Source organism: Pieris napi, chromosome 11, assembly GCF_905475465.1.
Source record: "Pieris napi chromosome 11, ilPieNapi1.2, whole genome shotgun sequence".
NCBI classification, from domain to species: Eukaryota; Metazoa; Arthropoda; class Insecta; order Lepidoptera; family Pieridae; genus Pieris; species Pieris napi.
In genome coordinates, this window is record NC_062244.1 from 7187234 (window position 1) to 7209027 (window position 21794).

At 32.0% G+C, this 21794-nt stretch overlaps 1 protein-coding gene across 1 annotated transcript in view; it reads right to left on the reverse strand.

Moving 5' to 3' along the window:
* LOC125053828 (semaphorin-5B) overlaps positions 1–21794 on the reverse strand; it is a 53964-nt gene that overhangs the window by 25021 nt on the left and 7149 nt on the right. The window contains exons 2-3 of the mRNA XM_047655402.1: positions 15253–15353; positions 11523–11625 (exon numbers count right to left, since the gene is read on the reverse strand). Coding sequence (XP_047511358.1) covers positions 11523–11625; positions 15253–15352 — 203 coding nt within the window. The 5' untranslated portion in view covers position 15353. The remainder of the gene's footprint in view (positions 1–11522; positions 11626–15252; positions 15354–21794) is intronic.

Consider the following 21794-nt stretch of genomic DNA (forward strand, 5'->3'; position numbering starts at 1 on the left):
GCCATTAGAATGGAGTAATATGCCATCGTTACAGTTTAGCTTAAACATTTACTGGTTAAAAAAATATTGAAATGGAAAGGGAAATTTTTTGACAATCCAAATTTACTCCGTTTTACTTCAACTTAAATTAATTTCGTAAAGGCGTGAAAAATGAGACAGATGTATATTTAAATAAGTTTATGAGCAATCTCATAATGTGTTTTATCACTACAAATAATATAAGAATTGACTAATTGACATGACTCATAATGTACCTTCTATGTAAAATTCCTTTTAAGACAAATTTGCACGCCATGTGGCAGAATATGCGAACTTTCGATTGTACCACCATAACCTTTTTGTACCATATTCTTGCAAATAAATTATTATTATAATTATATAAGTGTAAGCAGTTTAAATTTAGTCAATTGATTTATTACATATAAAAACTTTTTATACTTTTAGAATCCTAGGTATGGCGTATTCCGTCACTATGTATAGATTAAAAATACATACCGACAGTTAAATTACTCTACTTACCTTACAAATTACCAATCCTTAACATATTTCATATCTCTAAACTCCTAAACATTTTAAAGCACTTTCATTTCAACTTGTTTCTTTAGTTAATATCTCATAAAACATTAATTTAATTAATAGAATATTAAAGCGAGAAAAACTATAAATTCGCGTTAGACTTAGAAAGTGAAATATTCAAACTCTCGATAGCACCTTGCGATAACCCCGTGATTGCGAACATAAAACACTCGATCGGAAACCGCCTTTTCTCTTCCTAACTGACAAATAAGGAGAGTCGTTGAGCTAAAATTTATTCGCGCTACTGCCTTTATCGACCTGCCTGTCATTATAGGGACGCGGATGTAACGACTGGTAATAGTGAATGATGCTTTGTTTTTCTAAATGTACTGATTTATTAGGTAAGACCATATATTAATAATAATTTAGAAGCACTACAGCCTTATATGTCTTGGCCTAAGATTGTATGCAAAATATGTTGCTATGCTCAAAACTCTAAGGCTGGACGAATTTATTTAAAAAAAATTTTAATCTTTGAAATCTGAAGAAGGTTTTTATCGAGTTCTCTCTAAAATTTAGGAAAACGTATATAAAACAATAATATTATGGCGAACGTTCGCGGGGGCAGCTAGTTTCAAATAAAACTGTTAATCAAATTCCGATGCTGATAGGCACCTTGACATTCTAATACAATATAATGTAGGTATTTAGCATAAGACATTGTATAATTGAAATCTGTGGAATATATAATAAGAAACGATTCCCTATTCTACTTTCGTACTTGAACTAGCGAAATAATCTTTTGTCGCGTTCATTTATGTACAAAATTATACGAGAGCGAAAGAGACAATACAATTAATAACTATTGCAAGAGGCCTACAATTCAAGGCGAGAGCGAATAATACTCCAAAATGTACTGATGTATTCATCGAAGTATGACCGACCATAAATTACAGAATGTTTGTCACATGCTTCTAAAAATAAAGTGACGTTACAACCTTTTCAGTCAGGGCCTCAGATTTCTCTATTTGTTTCGTAATTATTATTAGTAGGTGATTAGCCTAATGCTGATGAGGCAAGAACAATAGGTTGAGCACTGAATAACCTGTTGTGCCTGACACACTGTCTACTTGAACACCGAAAAAAATAGATGAAGGTCAATTGGTGCACAGCCGGGGTTGGAAATACAACCTCAGGGATGCGAGTCGCTTGCTGAAGTCACTAAGCCAACACTGCTCTTTGTTTGTCACAAGCTACGGTATAACCTCAAAAAAGCGTGCAACATGCTTATTGTTTATTAAGCACAATAGACCTATTTTATAAAATAAAGTACATACATATATAAATAAAATAAACGCTGTTTTATTTGAAATACATATCCAGTCTTACTGTTAATTCTGTTCATTAGAGTAATCATTAAATAGTTCATAGACAATAGGTATCTGCTAGGATGAAATTACAAGCGCTAATATATCTTACAAACACACAAATATATACCATTACACGAAACCACAATCTTTGAAATAACATTTGATATCTAATTTCAGTGCAATATAGTATTGTAGAAACAATATCAATATACAATGAGAAATCCAAGATATCGAAGGTCATGCAAGCATAAATATTACCCTAGTACAAATGAAAGTACGCGGATTCGAAACGAACAAAGACATGTACTCGTATATATTAATAAAAATGAATCGCAAAATATGTTTCTAGGCGCAAAAATCGAAGACGGATGGACCTATTCAAGTAATTATTTATTCCTTGAACTCTAATGAAAGTTTTTATGGAGAGAAAAAATTGAAAAATAGTTTATTTTTGTTTTTATTTAGTACTCAGGTTTCAATTCCGGAGATAACAGTATCTGTAGGGTAACATAGCAAAATGCTATTTTATATGTAGCTATTAAAAAGGTAGGCCATGTAAAAATACATATAGGCGAAAAGAAGTTCACGGGCAGCTAGTACACGCTAGTTTTTGTGGGAAACGTAAGTACTTCCAGCATACGCAATGTGAAAAACCCGAAAAAAAAGTCTCGAATCATAACAATGGCATTATCCATGGGGTTTAGTTTTAGGAACCCAAGCTCTACATTATGGGTCATTAACCACTACAAGGTCATCATCAACTACAAGTTGACCTATCAGTTCAGTAACGATATACTATGGTTTATTTATATGAAGTTGAACATGTATGTCAAAATCGTTCATTTTTGACGTAAGGATAAGACTTAGCGCTTTCTCGTGTCTGAATCATACTCTTACTTCTAACCTCTATGCAATTGTCGATTTATACGTATTTTAATTTGTCCGAGCAATACCGTATTGCATAAAATCTTCACGCTAAGTATGAAATATTGCGCATGGGGCTTTTAATAAATCATTTCATGGTGTATAATATATGAAATGTATTATTGTCAGCGATGCTGTGGGTCTGGTAATATAATATATGTATAGGCAAAGATTAATTTACGCTTTTTGTATTGGAAATAAGTTGATAGAAGCTGTTAAAGCTTTACAATTATTGTGAGATTAATAGACACAAGATTATTATTAAAAACCGTACCGTAAGACACAAATAGTAATATTTTTTTTCGGTTTTGGTTAATTCTTATTCACGCCTATAAAAGCTACGATTATGATGATACGATAAACTAAATTTTAAAAATATAATTTTAAAATATCAAAGATTATTAATAAGACCGTATTAACTATTGCGGTCTAAAAAGACGAAAAAAATTCTATAAAACTATGTAGATTATTTGATTCTTCAACAAAAATATCACCAAATCTCAATAAATATAGCTCATGCCACTTGACCAAACACTATGTTTTAATAGGTGGTCGTTGTTTGAACCAGACATATGGTAATACATGATATGCGTAACACGTCATTCGTTTGATGCGCCCGCGCCGCTTTATTGCTTACAGGATTTTAACTTCAAAAACGAGTTAACTCTTAACAGTGAATTGCCAATTCGACAAACTGAAACGTAGATGATACTATTTTGGTACCAATGGTAATATATTTTTTGTTTATAAGTATAATTTACAATTCTCGTGAACTATAATGGTATCTTCATAGATTCATGTTAAATTGTATTTTATGTACTTATCACAAATATAACAGCGTGTCTTTACAATAGTTTTGCCTGCGATGCGGGAAATAGTAGTACATATTAGACACTTTCTGAATATGCCTACAAAGTTTTTTGGTAGATGTAGTGATAGCTTACGACGTCTGCGTGTTATATTTTTCCTTTTTTCTGTTGTATTCTTTTAATCTATGTACTAATTATGAATATGACCGTCTAACATCATTAAGATATGTCTTCAGATCGCCTATGATTTTTTTTTAAATTTAATCCTGGGTCATGCTTTAACTAATGTAAAAATATAATGTACACAAATCATTATCATTTGCGTATAACGAAAGAATAAAATTATGCTAAAGAATTAAATGGTAGGTACTAATGCTTAATAATTCATTAAGAAGCTGAAGAGAGTGCCGTCGGGTTATACTCTCGGAGCGTAACTCTGATTGATAATCGCCACGTTTAAAAAACTAAGAAAAAACTAAGTTAGCTAAATTTACAGACTTGACACGTACATTATATTCCTGTTTTCCATAATTAGGGTTGCCGGGAAGAGATGGCTAATGAGAGATTGCATGTAATGAATTTTAACTTAAGTGAGAACTGTTTATGCAAAGCCTCTGAATTCTAAAGTCTTTAAATGAATATAATTGTTTTCACAATGCTGTATTAATACACCAAGTACTTAAACGATTACCTATGGAAGTTGTTGATATAATTATTTAATGGTCATATGTAACACCACAAAAATCGTTAATTTATTTAAAAAATGACCCAGATGACCATAATTATCTTATAATTTATGCATATCGAATCAATAAAAATTAACGATTCAAAGTTGTGAAATCCTTGAATATGTCCCTTCACTAAAGTAAATACTTCGACAATATACATTTACTATTTGCATTCATATGAATAATTTAGGGCCCATAGTTTATTGCTAAACTTTTTTAAACCAGTACGTTTACATTACGCTACGAATTGAACTACATCGAAATGGTTTTCCTATTTGGTGTTTTTTGGATAATATTATTTATTTCGCAATCCTTCAGCTACAAAATTGTATAAAATAACAAACAATTACACTAAAAATATAGCCAATGATGGAATACATAATATTTACCTACTAAAAGGTTCAAACTTTTACAAAAGGAAAAAAAAGCAATAAAAATTATTCGATACATTTAACTAAGTAATACCAAATTTAGCTGTGTTTTGTGATGATGCATGTGATTTGTGCTATGGATAATACTCCTTTTTATATCATGGTTAATATTCATTTAAGAGAATTGTTGAGCTAATTAAACTGTAGAAAAAGAGATGCTAATATATTAGAATCTTAGCAGAGTTGATATTAGCAACATATTATAAAAAAGACCAACGCCCTTAATCTGTAACTTCCAATACTGATACCGATCGCGACGTTTTTGTATGCAAGTAAGATATAAATATTTATTTACATTACGTTTCACTAATACAGAAATACAGTACAATTTAAATAATAAAATAAAATGGAGGGCAGCTGGCTGCCTTATCTAGCGATTACTTCCAGGGACTGTGAGAAAAAAAAAACTAAATTAGTTAAGGTAGGTAAATTACTTATACAAAAGGAATGGAACAAAGAAGCTAGCTATTATAGGCTCCCATAAATTTGAAATCGTTTTTAACGTAAGGAGTTTTATTGTCGAACAGGGTGAAATAGATGAAATAGAGATGGAGAACGTAAGAATCACGCCGTTTAGAAATAGATAGCCTCCTGCCCGTTTGTCTCCTATTACATAAAAAAAAGTATTTACAAACTATGCAAAATCGAAGTGAGAATGAAATAGTTTTCAGGCTTAACAGCTAATTATAATCCGACGTAAATAATCATTGCAAAATATTCGAACCAATGAATTTACATATATGATTCGAAATAAACATGTTGCATTTGCATTTAAGCCAAAGGGTTAATAAATAATCAAAGTTTCACTTAACAATAATTTAAAATCTGCATTATCGTTAAGGCCTTGATAAACTGTAAGTTATTGAGGAATATAATAAGATTTCACAAATATTACGAATTTTTGGTGAACAAAATAACACAGTAAAAAAACTGTAAATAACATTTTAACAGCTTGGTGCTAACTAAAAAGAGTAAAATATATGACTGTTTTATGTTTGACTTTTGGCTCTTAAGACTTAATCCAGATAAATCCTTTTACTTTTTTCGGTAGAACAAATTTTCCACTTTAAAAAAAAACGATTCTACTACGAGTTTTGGGTGAAAATAAAAGTAAAAGATATATTTATATAACACTGGCGGACCTGATAGACGTTGTGCTGTACACCGGTCTTAAATAAAAAAAACATCTAAAACGATTCTCGAATCAACTTGAACACACAAATTAGTCAAAATCGGTTTAGGACTTTAATTACAAATTAAAGATATACAGTAACAGTTAATGAAAACTTCAACGACACTAACAAATCAATATTTTATCTATAATATATTTGACAGCAAAACATTAATATGATCAAGGTTTTGGTTTTTTTTTTTAATTATATTATACACGTTTTAAAATCGGTCCAGCCATTCTCGAAGTTCAGCGAGACATACGAACAGCAATTTATTGATATATAGATTTCAAATAAGATTTTAATAGGTTATTGAAATGAAACAAAAAAGAGAACCTTTTTGATTTGTCTTATATTTATGGCTTTTAATTCAGTCTTACCGACTCTCTTCCTTCCTTCTAATTGAAAAAATTACGATTAAAATGGTAGCATGTCATAAAAAAACTTACAGCAAAATTAATGTAAAAAAAACCAATAACAAATGAACAAGTTACAACTATTTTTACTTCGTATACTTTCAAATAAATTGTCAATATAATAAAGCAAATAAAACAAATCGACAAGTCGTGGGACTACTGCCTAAGTAATTAGTGATTGTTATTTTTAGCTCGTATAGGTGCGGCACTGTCATCTCGCACATTAATTATCTCTATCACGACGTAGGACATACCGACAAATTAACACGCAAAGAGTTCGTTTACCTATCCCTTAAGAGGTGTTTATAGTGCCCTTAAATAATGAAACACCTTAAAACCTTTTTTAAGTTTTTTTTTGTTGTACTCGTAGTCCTGTGAAAGAAAACTTAAATACATGAAACTATTGTAGGATTGACAGTCTTCGAAAAGGGATACGCTTCTAAATTTAAAAAAAGGGAATTCCATTTTTTTCTTTTTTAATGTGAACAAGTTTAGTTAACTTTGTCAACAGCCAGTGTTTGTGTCAAAAAGTTTTATACACACAGACATAAACTTATGCAAATTCGTTATTCGGTCTTGTTTGTTTTAATTAGTTAAAATCAAGTTTGGTTAACGAATATTGAAGGTCGGTTCAAGAAACGTATGTAACCCAGGTGAACTTTATCGCTACATCTACGCAATAAACACGTAACTATTTTATAACAATAAACTGCTTCATAAAATAGGTATAAGAATTACAATAACGTAGCCAATGGTCGACTCTTTGTGTATAAATAAAAGCTTACGCAACTACTTCCACATTATTCCATATAAACAAACATTTCTCCTTTAGTTTCTATAATCAATTTAGGTTTAAGACATCGTTTTCTTCACCGTACGATCATAATTGCGCACACAAAAATAATGACAAATTCCCTGGTAACAGGGTAATTAACATCAGGGTAAACCTGAAACCTAAAACCCCTGTATCACTAAGTTAATATCGTACTTATTCATATATATAGGTTGTTTCTTCAATGTCATATCAATTAGATAAATATACTTGATATATCATTGTGCTCTCATTAAAAGGAGACATGTACAATGTGAATCATTATTACTCTAATACAATAATGCTAATAAGCTTACGATACGATTTCCGTTTTGATTTACGGATTAGGTACAGAACTCATTTCAGGTTAATGTAATTATAAAAATAAATAAAGTTAATCAGTTGCGTTACAACTGATTAACTTTATTTATTTTTATAATTACGTCTACGTCTGGGCCTCAGATTTCTGTATCTGTTTCATGATTATTTGTCTATCTAATAGGCAAGTTCTGTGCCTGACACACGCCGTCGGCTTTTTGGGTTTAAGGCAAGCCGGTTTCCACACGATGTTTTCCTTCACCGTTATAGCTAATGTCTAATGCGCACATAGAAAGAAAGTCCATTCATGCACAGCCGGGGATCAAACCTACGAACTACTCAGGGATGAAAGTCAAACGCTGCTGCAATGTAATTATACGATAATAAATAATAATAAGAATGAATTAATAAGGTTTAACTTTTAAATTTTAATGACAAAAATTTCATTCTTAGGTTAGGTGACATGTCAGAACTGAGATTACGCCCTAAAATGGGTATCATATTGCATTATTAGCACATGAGTTAATTTAATTTTCTCACTTATTTCAGTTACACGGGATAGAAATAATTGGACGAATTCAACAGGAACGAAACGATAAATAATAAGGTAATTTAGTTGATGTTTTCATTCAAAGACCACTACTTTTTGAAGTTATACTTCTTTAGGCGCGTTATGAAAAATTGATGAGAGTGAAATTTTACGATGCGCGCGCATTAACAGAATGAAGTTGCCCACGGAAGATGCTACGGCATTGGACATAATTTAAAAACAACATTCGAATAATAATAGAATTTATGTTACACTTAATGTAAGAGAATAATAATAAATATTTATTTATTTAATTTTTCAAATGTAAACTGAACTTTATTGACTATAATGACTCCTTTTCCAGTCTTTGATTATTTAATTGTAATTAATTATTATCAAAAACAATTTTTAATAATGCCAAAGAAGTATAACTTCTTACGCGCGTACATAAGTACACGCACCCTTTTTTTGAGCTACATCTATTTTCTGCTAATACTAAAAATGTAGAGAAAATCTACGAAATGCTTGTCTTGAAATAATTTAAAAGTAAATAGTGAAATTACATTTTATCACTGCATTAGTACTATACACGAGATAAGATATCACAAACAGGTGACTCAAAACTTCCCGAACATGAAAATTATATTAAGATAAGAATTTAACGACCATAACGTGTATTATATTTCATTAATGTTTAATTAGATTTAAAAGTATTTATGGGTTTTAATATTAAAATGCATTTAATGATTTTTTTATTTTTATTACTCATCTCCGGGTAAAACAGATGATGACAACTAATTGAAATAGCTATTAATGTGTAATTTATCTTTTTTGGGCAATTAGGTGACTTGTGACAAAAGTTTTTGGTGCAAGACGGTTACCTCGCGATGTTTCACCGTACGAAAAAAACACGCGAACGTAAAAAGAAACTACAGTGAAAGTCTGTGACCTAATGCAAAATAAAGTAAAATTAGGACATTCATCTTAATTCATCCCTTAATTAGCTATTTTTGCTATTACATTATTAATACGGTATCTTTTCACACTAAAAATTTAACCTTTAATGATAAATTAATTTTATTGCTTAATGATTCATTCATTAAACAAATTTTTTTTTATAAATTAGCATGGTCATCATTGAGAATACTATAATTATAACTGAGAAAGACAAAGAATATACATTTATCCGTTAGGCATTGAGATCCACTTCTCATAGATAAAAGAGGACAATAACTGTACCAATTAAGTCCACATCACAGCACTTGCCTCTAGTGTATCAGTTTTCTACCCATATTTGTACCTAATTGAATAGCAGTCTTGTTCTGGTTGGAATAAATATAAAAAGCCTATGTTGTGCCTTATAGGCTGTTTATCTAACATTTTCCTTATTACAATCCGTCCCTACATTATAATGATTAGTGTGTAGCACCCGAACATCTAAGTATTAGCGGTAAAATGCCTTAGTTAAAATGTTCATTAATAAATAAAATTGTTTATGGTACTCGGGTGGGACATTGGGGAGTAATCCTACATCAGTTAGTAATAGTTTTTTGTCATAAGAAGGGGAGAGGATCTCTGTTTGCCTTAATAATCAACATCGCTTGCAAATGGATTTTATTTTAAATTAGTCAACAATTTAGCCTATAAATAGTTTGAAGTGTAGATGCTAGTAACTAATTAATTATCCGAAAATCAAACTCAGAACCTTCCTGTGCATTAGCAAATAAGCTACGAAGGGTAATCAATATCCAATACTTATTTCCCTACTATTCGTTTTAAACTACGTCGCACTTAACAGTGTTCAGCCAGACGCGCTTCCTCCCAAGGTTGGATTCCCAATAAAAACATAAGTTTAATATTTTTGTTTATTTAATACATCGACCTTTTGATATAATTAAATCTGATTACTACTTTTGATACTTAAGATTCCATATCAAAACCATATGGCTAGATACTATAAATCGCCTTTCCCAACGAGTAATTTAACATGTTTACCTTGTTGCAAAAATAGCACAATAATTACAGAAACATCGATAAATGCGTATTTTTTTTATGAATTGCTCGAAAAGCTTATATATTATGTTATTAATACAAGTAAATAAAGTATTAAGTATTAAGAGCAGTGTTGGCCTAGTGGCTTCAGCGTGCGACACTCATCCCTGAGGTCGTAGGTTCGATCCCCGGCTGTGCATATTTTCCTTATATTCCTTCCCTATAGATTTTGGAAAATATCTTCTGTGAGAACATATGTTTCTCTATTGACATAACTCCGCAAATTTTTTTTCGCGTTTTTAGTTTATAACACGGTTGAGAAGCGTTTATTTCGACGTATAAATATGTAGATAATGGATGAAAAACATATTGCATAAAGATATACAATAAATTTATTTCATATTATTTTTAAATTGACATCCGGGTTTTGTTGCCGTAAAATATTATAAAAATCTTAGTTTATGGTCTGCGTAGAAGATAAAGTTAACTCCCACGCATTTACATGGATATGCGAGCTGACATTATCAAGATTTAACTAGGTTGCTTCTAGCTCGGTTATAATACCATTGGGTACCTAATGTCAAGAGAAATTAAAGGAGCCAATACACTATGGCCAATGCATAAATATTTCTCAAAATTTTCGAATAACCATTTTGGGATTCAATTATAGAAGTATTTTATTAATTAATTATAGAAAATATATCCAGTTTTATTTATTTAAACTTCGTTTCATTACAATAAAACAAATAACAAATTATTAGGGCCACATCTAGCGGTCTTATCGCTAACAAGCGATCTCTTCCAGGCAACCATAGTAAGGAAGAAAACTAAAAAAAACTAAGGGTAGTTTATGGATATCCACGTATTTCTGGAGGGGATATGTATAATATAGGTGCCTAGGTAAATAATGTCGGCAGGTTTTATAAATTTCACTAAAGTTTTCCATATTTTCTTGAAGTACTTGTGTGGAGTAAGTACACGATGACTTTAAAATTATGTTTAGTTTAATTTACCATACGAATACTTAAAAGCGAAAGAAGTGCTTACTTCCGATTTTTTGTCTACATACGCCCACGGAACGCATACAAATTTAATATTTACTATGCTTTCACGATCAATATTCGACTGCACATGTTATACAAGTTTTTCACTTGCATTCGACGGAACATTACGCAGCATCAATGCGGCTTTATCATCAAACGTAGAATGTCGAGGCAGAATACAAAATTACGACCGTAACACCTCGACGTCCGTCGTTCACCAACTGAGCGTTGGTTGCCCTACCAGCTGCTCGCTGAAGTATTTCCGAACCAATTCAACACAAGGTCCTTCAAGAACAGAGCGTACCGATTCATAAAAGGGAACTCACTTGTGAGCCTATGCAAGTGTCCATGAACCTCCTCCCGATTTGTTATATATAAAAAAAGTAACAAACGATACAAAAGCCTAATCTCATAGAACGCACAAAGCCGCAAATATCAACAAGTGTTAGTAAAGACACCTCACCTTGCACCCACAATGACTTGGTCCCTTGCAACATCGAACAGCAGTTGCGAAAACGCTCTCGCATCCTTATCTTCGAAAATATCGCTGTCCGCCGCCAGCAAGTCTGAAAATATATGAAATCACATATCTTATCGATGCATATGTTGGTATTTTTTGTACTTATCAGGGTATGATCTAATCGAACCGTTTAAAATGTTTTATCATGAAGGACGTGCAGAAACCACATAAAAAATAACAAACACATAAACCGCAACTGGTTGTCATTAATATTAAATATAAAAAAAATACTTATTTTTATTTTATAATGCATATAAAATAAAACTTCAATTCCATATGGAAAACAATCTGAGAGTCATTATCGATATTACTGTTTTCATACCTTACAATATGTAATAATAAAAATAATATAATCGTACAATTTTAAGAGCTTTGTGTTGAAATATATAGGTCCAATATTTTTATTATTGTGTTCCTTTGCGAGTTATTTTGCTATGACAAATTAGATAGAAATTGAATGCAGGTAATATGAAAGCTTCTACTCGGGTCGCTTCAAATTAAATAAATAATAATAATTACAAAAAAAAATATTACAACGTTGAAAAGGATCTTTAGAAAGATATAGCCTATAGGTATTATACTAGATAATATATATAATACTACCTATTCATTCTCAAAATCAGGCCAGTATAGTTTATTGATTACAAACTTACACATCAATTCCTTTGACAACATTTCTGTACTTTACTATTGTAAAATATATATAGACTTCTACATGACCTTCACAAAACAAAATGTTCTCGTGCTGGTTGGGAAGTTATAACAGAGGCCAGAGTCATTATATAAGGCTTACAAACTTACCGGTTTATAGTAAAAATCAATTGTCTGATTTAATTACCTACGCTTTCATATGAAAACCTATTTTGTTTTGATTTGAGTCACTATTGAATTACTCATTTTCTGTACCGAAATATGATTCCTTCTATTCATCATTAATGTGAAATATAATATACTATAGAATCAAATTTATTTGAATTTTTATATTTATACTAAACTGATTGTATCAGACATTAATATCGTGAATTCTCTGAAAATCAGCACATACAATAAAACACAAATTATGAACGAATCGAATCTATTGGTGAGATTCAGAAACTTCGCGCCATTCTGCCATATGTCAAATCCAATACATTTTTATCTTACGGATGGCCAACTTAGCTTTTATGAATCTTTCCCTATGTGAAGTATACAAGCCATTAAAGAAATATTTCTTTAGATACATTTTAATCTGACGACTCATTGGTCTAGTGGTTAGTACCCCTGACTGCGAATCCATGGGTCCCGGGTTCGATCCCCGGCTGAGACGAACATCGATGTGATGAGCATTTGGTGTTGTGCTTAGGTCTTGGGTGTTTAAATATGTATTTATATGTATATCTGACTATAATATGTATGTATTTCCGTTGCCTAGTACCCATAACACAAGCTTCACCAGCTTAGCATGGGACTCGGTCAATTGGTGTGAATTGTAAAAAAAAAAAAAAAAATCTAATTGAAGATAAAATTTACAACTTCTACTATCTAAACTATTTTTTACAATTTGTTTTCCATGTTTTTTTCTTAGTTCCAATAACGTGTTTATTGAACTAACATAAACGCTGTAAGATTTTCTAAACACGCAATTTACATTCACTTACGTTTGAATGTAATTATCAGTACTTTCTAAATAAAACTTTACGTAAATAAAAAGCTTGTATAGTTAATTGATGTAATGTCAGTGATGCATACGCCCACATGCATAAAAGACAATTATTGTCTCTGGCACCGATTTGTCTGCTGATATTTACCCCTAACATTAGTTTTATGTAAAAAATATTCTAATTGTTGATAGATAGACACTAAATTTATATCACTTATAGGTACGGCTATATTCAATGGATATTGAAGAAATATAAATTAGGTACAATAAGAAATTGTACCTCGACACTTGGCACAAAGCGAAAAGTAAAAATAGTGTGGGTACCCACACCAATTATTATTCCTTACAATAATGTCTGTGGTATTTATAAATAAATAAAATAAGGTAATAAATCTAGCGTGTTTAGCAATTACTTTGAGTTAATACAAATTCGATACTTTTTATTTAACTAACTTCCGATCAAAGTCAAAGGAGATTTTATTAAAATAAAAATTGTTAGTCAAATATAAATACAGATTGGACTAGAAACATATGAGTATTTATGCTTCTCTGATAATTTCATAATGGCATCGCTAATTATATTCGTTTCCTTCCAAAGACATTTTTCTCCACATCTCTAGAAACTAGTAGTAGGGGTAAAATTGTACTATAATTATCTAAGTACTACGAGCTAAGTTGTCTCGATCTTGTGTAATGTCTATGAGCGACATCCTGCAACTTCCTGCGTGATATACCGCGGGTAACTGATTTAAATTACTGTTATTTAGATTGTTGCTTACTATCTTAATATTTCCCCTGAGGCCGAGAGAGTAATGGTAGTAAGGTTGCTTTTTGTAGTATTTTCTAATGCGCTAACCACTTTTCTTTATATCGTAATAAATCTTATTTTATTCGAAAACAAGGTGTCGTTGTGATAAGTTAATTGTTTATTCTATGTTATTCCATATCTTTCACATAGATAAAAAATCAATGTATTATACATTTTTTATTTGTACTTATCATGTATAACAACCAAATATTGCAATTGCAAAATTTATGATAGATAGTTTAAGGCAGTTTATGCTGCGCACCACCACTATGTGGATCCAGCCGCCCACTGATGTATTTCTGGACCAATTCGACTTAAGGTCCTTCAAGAAAAGCGTGTACGCAAGGATTTGCGAGCTTGCTGGCAATGTGAGTGTCTATGGGCGAAGGTATCACTTAAAATCAGATGAGCCTCCTAACCGTTTGCCTCATACAAGACAAAGCTTATTTTGTCAATTATCTAAACCTCGTCAAATTAACAAAAAAAACCCGAATTAAAAAAATATATTATATTGATTTAAAACTAATCGTAAATAGTTCGAGCGTGCTAAATGTAACTAAGTTACCACAGAGCTTTTTTATACAACCTATTACCAAATCAATGACTTGTCCAAAATCGTAACAAAAACTTAGACTTCTCAAATCTCTTGCGGTCAATCGATGTCATTGAACTACAATCTAGTTTCTAATTCATCAATATTTTAAAAGTTTCTTATTCGTTTATCGAACACTTTTATTCGTTTTAATACATTAGGTACTTCTTTATCTACTCTACTAGTATAATCAGATAAAAAACCAACTAGTATTCAGAAAGGTTTTGAAGGCATCACTTCAGACTTGTGCCGCGCGCATGTCTATTTTACTCTTAAGTCTGTTAAAACATAACTGAATAGACTTCAATATAAGAGTCTTTCCTCCAACTTTGATTTTGTGGTGGAGTAGAGACTCTTGGGCCGTGGGATTCCATTGCAAAGGTTCTAATTAAAGATTTAAGTCGGTAGATAGTACCGGTGACCCCAGGGCTGTTGCTTTCATCGCTCAACGAATAAGTATCGCAAAACAGCGAGGAAATGCTGCCAGCATTAAAGGTACACTGCCAAAGGGACCAAACTTTTTAAATTTGTTTTAATTTTCTATAGGTTAAGAATATAGTGAATACTGTATTTTTGTGTGTGGGAAAGAAAAAAATATACATATTTAAATTAGATTTCAATAAAATAAAATTACCCTGTTTATTTATTATCCTGAAGTCGTCTTCTGGCAGCTCTCCCCTGGTCAGCACGAATAGAGTAAGAGCGATGAGCCTTAATTCCCACATTGTGATCATACTGCAACAGAATAACAATTCATTTATAATACAGAATTAGGTCGCAAAGCTAAAAAACATGACATTTATTCATGGCATTGTATAGACTGTATTAGTATCAACCATGGTAACCACGGTCCATCATCCGAAAACGACTACTTTTTGCCTTTGGCCGAATTGTCTACCATATTAAGCTTTGGAAATTAAAGTTTTCGAGTATCCATGGGCGGTGGGTTATTTTTTTTATGTAATAGGAGCCAAACGGGCAGGAGGCTCATCTGATGTTAAGTGATACCGCCGCCCATGGACACTCACACTGCCAGAAGGCTCGGAAGTGCGTTGCCGGCCTTTCAAGAATTGGTACGCTCTTTTCTTGAAGGACCCTAAGTCGAATTGGTTCGGAAATACTTCAGTGGGCAGCTGGTTCCACATAGTGGTGGTGCACGGCAAAAACGCTCACTTGTGGAACGACGGACGTCGAGGTGATGCGGATGGTATTTTGTATTTTGCCTTGACGTCCGATAATGAAACTCAGCTGCAGGTACTAGACCGAACAACTCCTCTGAACACTCTCCATGGTAAATACGGTAGAAGATACCCCACATCTCTACGCAACGCCAAGGGATCAAGGGTTATAGAAGAGAACTCGTCTAAAGGAAAAATCTTTATATATATTCAAGTTAAATGATAAAATAACACAATAATTAGCAAGCCCTAGATTTACAAAGGACGGAATTTGTTAATGAATAGTCATTGTTATTAATGTTATTAAATCGTGTGAATATGCGTCAGTACTGGAACAAAAAATATTTGTACAATGTTATGAATGTAAATGTAAACAAAGTAGAAATCTTCAGTCAGAGAGAGTATGCTTGCCTGTTTGCTTGTTAGCTTAGTTATAACAACTTTACAGAAGGTCCACTTCCAGCACGCAAAAGTGAGGCGTGGAAATAACACCTAAGCAACGTGTACGTTTTAGATTCCTATAGAGCCTAATTAATACCTTAGTCAACGCATTGTTTCATTTGAAAACTCCCGTGTATTTTTGTTCTTCATTTTGAAGTGAACAAATCTAATATTGATTGATACTTCATAAGTACTTTAGTTTAGTGTAAAAATATATAAAGATCGTAACGTGTCGATGTTCTATGACACAATTTTATTTTATTTTTGAAGTTATACTTCTTTAGGCGCGTTATGAAAAATTGATGAGAGTGAAATTTTACGATGTGCGCGCACCGTGACACAAAATTAACAGAATGAAGTTGCCCACGGAAGATGCTACGGCATTGGACATAATTTAAAAACAACATTCGAATAATAATAGAATTTATGTTACACTTAATTAATGTAAGATAATAATAATAAATATTTATTTATTTAATTTTTCAAATGTAAACTGATCTTTATTGACTATAATCACTCCTTTTCCAGTCTTTGATTATTTAATTGTATTTAATTATTTGCATGCAATCAAAAACTATTTTTAATAATGCCAAAGAAGTATAACTTCTAACGTGCGTACATAAGTACATGCACCTTTTCTTTTGTATTTCAGGTATCATCAAAAAATATATGCCTAAAGAGATTGAATTACGCAGGGCATATGAAATAAGTTCATACAATTGAAATGCAAATACTTTTGCACTAAATTCATACACAATTAATCAACTCCTAAAAAGAGTAATTGACTTCATAAAGGAAGGACCCAATTCGTTCGAATTAGTTACCTCAGAACTTCAGTACCAACCGGTTTCTAATTTCTGAGTATCCAATGGTTTAATTCGTATAAATTAAGTATTATTTTTATTTGTTGTAGGAGCCTGTTTGAGCATCCCACCAGTCCTGGTTTAGCTTTAAGGTAAAATACATTAGTGCATAAATGATAAATTATTAGAATGTATTTGTATAAAAATATTTAATTTAAATAAAAATAAGAAATGAACATACTACTAACCTTATTTATATAATAAACTAGCTGACCCGGCTAACTTCGTTCCGCCTTAATAATAATATCGTTGTTACTTTAGTTAAACTTATTTTAGGATTTCATTAAGGTGATAACTTTTTTTGCAAATAGAGAAATGTTTTATTGCTTGCCATTGCAAAAGAAGAATGGCAGTTTTTCACATTAGGCCTCTTCTCTCTATCGCCAATATTGCGATACTGCATGTTAAAGCACTTTCTGCTTTACAAAATTTTTTGATGAGGTAACACATGTTTTCGATCAAGATCAAAGCCTGGTTATGCATCTCCTCATTTACTTCAAGTTCGGAATTTCTTGAAGTGACACGAATTCGACGTAAAATGATGCGTAGTTCTGTCAACAAATGTCACCACATGCCGTGTGCATTCGTAAAATTAATTAATTAATTTATTGTTATTTGATAACTTATCCGATATTTTATTACTTATTCTGCTATTCGGAGTGGAGAAAAATCCATCAAAAAAGACATAACTAACATCGGTCCAGCAGATCTCGAGTTATAAGTGTTGTAACAAACACGACTTTCTTTTATATATATAGATTTATTTATTCATTTGCAAAATGACACGAGAGTGACAAGGAAAAAGCAATATTTCGGTACAATACTATTTAATTCGAAAATCATTCCGCGAACGCAATACCATTAAAAAGCTACTCTTCATACATAACAACACCATAAAACATAAAATATTATATTCATTAAACCAGTCATTAAATCCAAGATAATAAGAAATATCTCGTTTAGCACTACGACACTCATTAGTGATACCTCATAGTTTGTGATAACAGCTCATTAGATTCTGCAAAGCTATCTTTATAAACATGATAATGTTTATAAATTCAAGAGATAGTTCGAGTATGCTAAATAGAGCGGCCTACATTGGTGTACTCATCAATAATATTAAGCCGTGCCTACACAATTTGAAAACCGTTATCGTCGTTCATATTTCTTTTATTGACATAAGATATATTTTAAAGTACATAATAATAGCCGAACGTGAATAGAGCTTAGTAGAAAAGATTCGAATGTGATTTTACAGGCTAAGTCAGTATTGGTTCTTACCATAAAACTTCCCGGACTGCTATGAAAACGAACCAGATACTAAGACAGAAGCAAATACAACCCCTCTTTCAACCGACTGATACAGACTTAAAAGTCGTAGTTTTTTCTATGAAAAGGAAAGGCCGTCTAATTGGCTTTCTGAAGAAACTACAACGTCCGGGTCTTGTAATGTACAAAAACTAAACAATAGATCGTAAAGCCGCATTTACATTTATCTGACGTGTTGTGTTGTGATGCATCAGAACGGTATCAGTTTCATACATTTAATATGGAAGCGTTCACATTTATTCAATGCGGTGTGTTATGACGGCTTCTGATGTGTCGTGTCACAGGCGATCCCGGTCCGCGTCAGAAAGGGTGAGGTGCGGGGGGCGGTGCCGTGAGACGTCATACCGCATCAGACTAGTGTGCACGCGCCAGTGTTGTGTTATTACGCGTCAGAAATGGACGAAGAGCAACTAATTGAATACATAAGACAATTTAAAGTGATTTATAATCCAAAATGTAAAGAATATAAAGATCAAGTTATGAGAGCAGCTATTTGGGAAGAGATAGGAGAAAAAATTCTTCTTCTTCTTTTTCTTTGTTTAGTTAGAAGCGTTGCCAACGCCAATAATTCCAACTCTTCTTCAAAATCTGAATCTGAATCGGATGATTCTTGAAAAAACATTGCATATGTGTGAACTCTCTGGGAGTCAAGACGGAACTGATACAAAAAACCGTCATAATGCATCATAACACGTCATATCAATGTGAACAGTAGCCATCACGACAGAGAGCATCACAACACAACACGTCAGATAAATATAAATGCGGCTTAACGCTTGATTGACCCAGAGCCTGTTAGTCAATCACACTGAGGCTTCTACCACGTCGAGTTCCAAATCAAACGAAGGTGATAATGTAATGTTTGATTGTGATTGGTCAATAGTATCTCTAGACTGACACACGTCTCGTATGACGTCACGATCCAATATCCAATCACAAAAAAGCGATTTCGACTTCCGTGACGTTCTCACTATTCGAGTACTTTCACAGTTCGAAATTTAAAATAAATTGTTATAAAGGGGTTTCATTTCGTTATTCCATATTAACTATTATTAAAAAATATTACACCAAAGTTATTTTACAGACACGTGTTAACAATATAGCCAGTATATTTTTTGTAGTCACAAAGCATAAAAACCTAATGTACAACAGTAATGGCCGAACCAATTTTGTATTACACAGATAAATTAGAGCGTAGTAACCACGTAGGTTCCGGCTTCAAATTGATATTACTTTTACTGCCTTCGCAGTTACATTTTTTATTACCTAGAGAAATTACGGCAAGACTTCAAAGAAACACATTATAGTTCTAGACAAAACATGTGTGTACTTTTGAGTTCATATTTCAATGTGAAAGCGGGTCTCTTTAAAGTATTATTTTTGAAAGACAACGGGTCTATGTTGAATTCAAATTACTTACGCCAAGGACTAAAACTCAAAGCGATTCAGCTATTAAGTTCACACGTAACATTTTGTTTAATACTGTTCCGTCTCTGTCTATCACATCGAAAGCATAATTTGACAGAAAGAGACGAATGAGCGTATTACATTAGCGTAAGAAGATTTAGTTTTTATGAAAAGGGAGTTTTGACGTCGTAGAATGAACATTGTTCACAATTTAACTGGTTGATAATATAATCTATATTTCAAAATTAGAAATCGATATAGCGGTAAAAAGGAATTGAAAGTTATTCGAGGAAAAAATGCTTGTAGACGTGTTCTAGACAACTTTAATCTCGGATACTTCCGTTGTTGAATTTAAGGTAGTTTATTCCAATAAAATATTGTTTTCGTAAATTTATTATTTTTTAATTTAAATTGATGGTTCTCTCTTTATGTATTACTAATCATAACAATCAAATATACAGTATTTACAATTTTCTAAACCTACATAGTAATAATTAAAATAATTAAAAATTAATAAAAAGAAAAGTTTGGTCCCTGTGACATTATATTTCTTTTATTGTAGGTATTAATTTTTTTTTAGTTTAATTTATTGAATACTGATGGCTTGAGCCAGGTCTCCTTCTTTTATTTTTTTCTTTTTCCACTTCTTCGCGTAGAGACGTTTTATCCAGATAAAGTTCCTAAATATGTAAACCCAGATATAAATACAATATTTTCTACCATTAAAGCTACACACACACTATGTAAGTTGCTGTCATCATTCAATAGAAAATAACCAGATACAATTATCCGCCAAATATATAGTAGTTGGTTACAATTACAAATGATGTATGTATGCATTTTAATTACATAGTAACACAAAGTTTCAAGTGGCAAGGCGTGCCTGCAGAAGCTTTTAACGATAACACTATTTTGATACGATTGCGATTAAGCGGTTATTTATTTAGATAACCTGCGTCCTAATTGTAGTTTAAAGACCTTTGAAGGGTGGGCAGTTCTATTGCGTTATCTTGAAATATAAGCGTTTTAGATGTTTAAACTAAATTTATCAATAAATATTAAAGAACACCTTATCGGATTAAAATGAAATAAATTAGGATGATATGACAATTATTGAACCCGTGACTATTAGCATTGTCGCTTGCGGAAAAACACGCGAAAATTCGGTACGTTGGATAATAAGACTGGGTTCGATTCCCAGTAAAGTCCTGAACGATGCATTATTCAATAATGATGATGATGATATCCTGATTACACTCGTGCCCACTATTATAAATATTTAATGCAACAATTTAGTTATGCCAAGGCTCGTATTCCAAAAAGAATAAGTCACAGTCATGTCTTGAGCGCTGTCAAATATGTCAAACATCTTACGAAAAAACAGATTTGGATAAAATTAAAAATTAAATCCTAAGATTCAAGTTTTAGATTATGAAATAGATTTCGTATATACAAAGTAATGAAAAACTCGAATAGTAAACAGCCACAAGTGCACAGATAATCAATGTACACATTCGAAAGTGATAAGGCATCACGCCGATTGACCTGTATTGATAAAGTATTTACTCACTGGTAGTAAACTGCTTAACTGATAATGATAAAACTCGAGTAATTACTCAACTGATATCTGATACAGATCCACTTGTCGGCTTGGATAGGTTCTTGAACTACATGAATTTAATTCTGTATTGTATACCTACGCCATATACCCATAGAGTGCGATAGGAAGGTGTTTCATATCTTACCATAAACACAATCACAGCTTAAAGAAAGTAAACAACCATATTTGCATATGTGAAACGTTTTTGTTGCACTTGGTCATTAATAAAATTGTAAGGTCGAAGAATAACTCTTATAAAGTGTTACTAACAAGAACAATGCTCACACTACTTCCGGTTCAAATGACAGGTATATTTTTTTAAAATTGGAATTCTCATTTTGAACACTCCAAAACAATA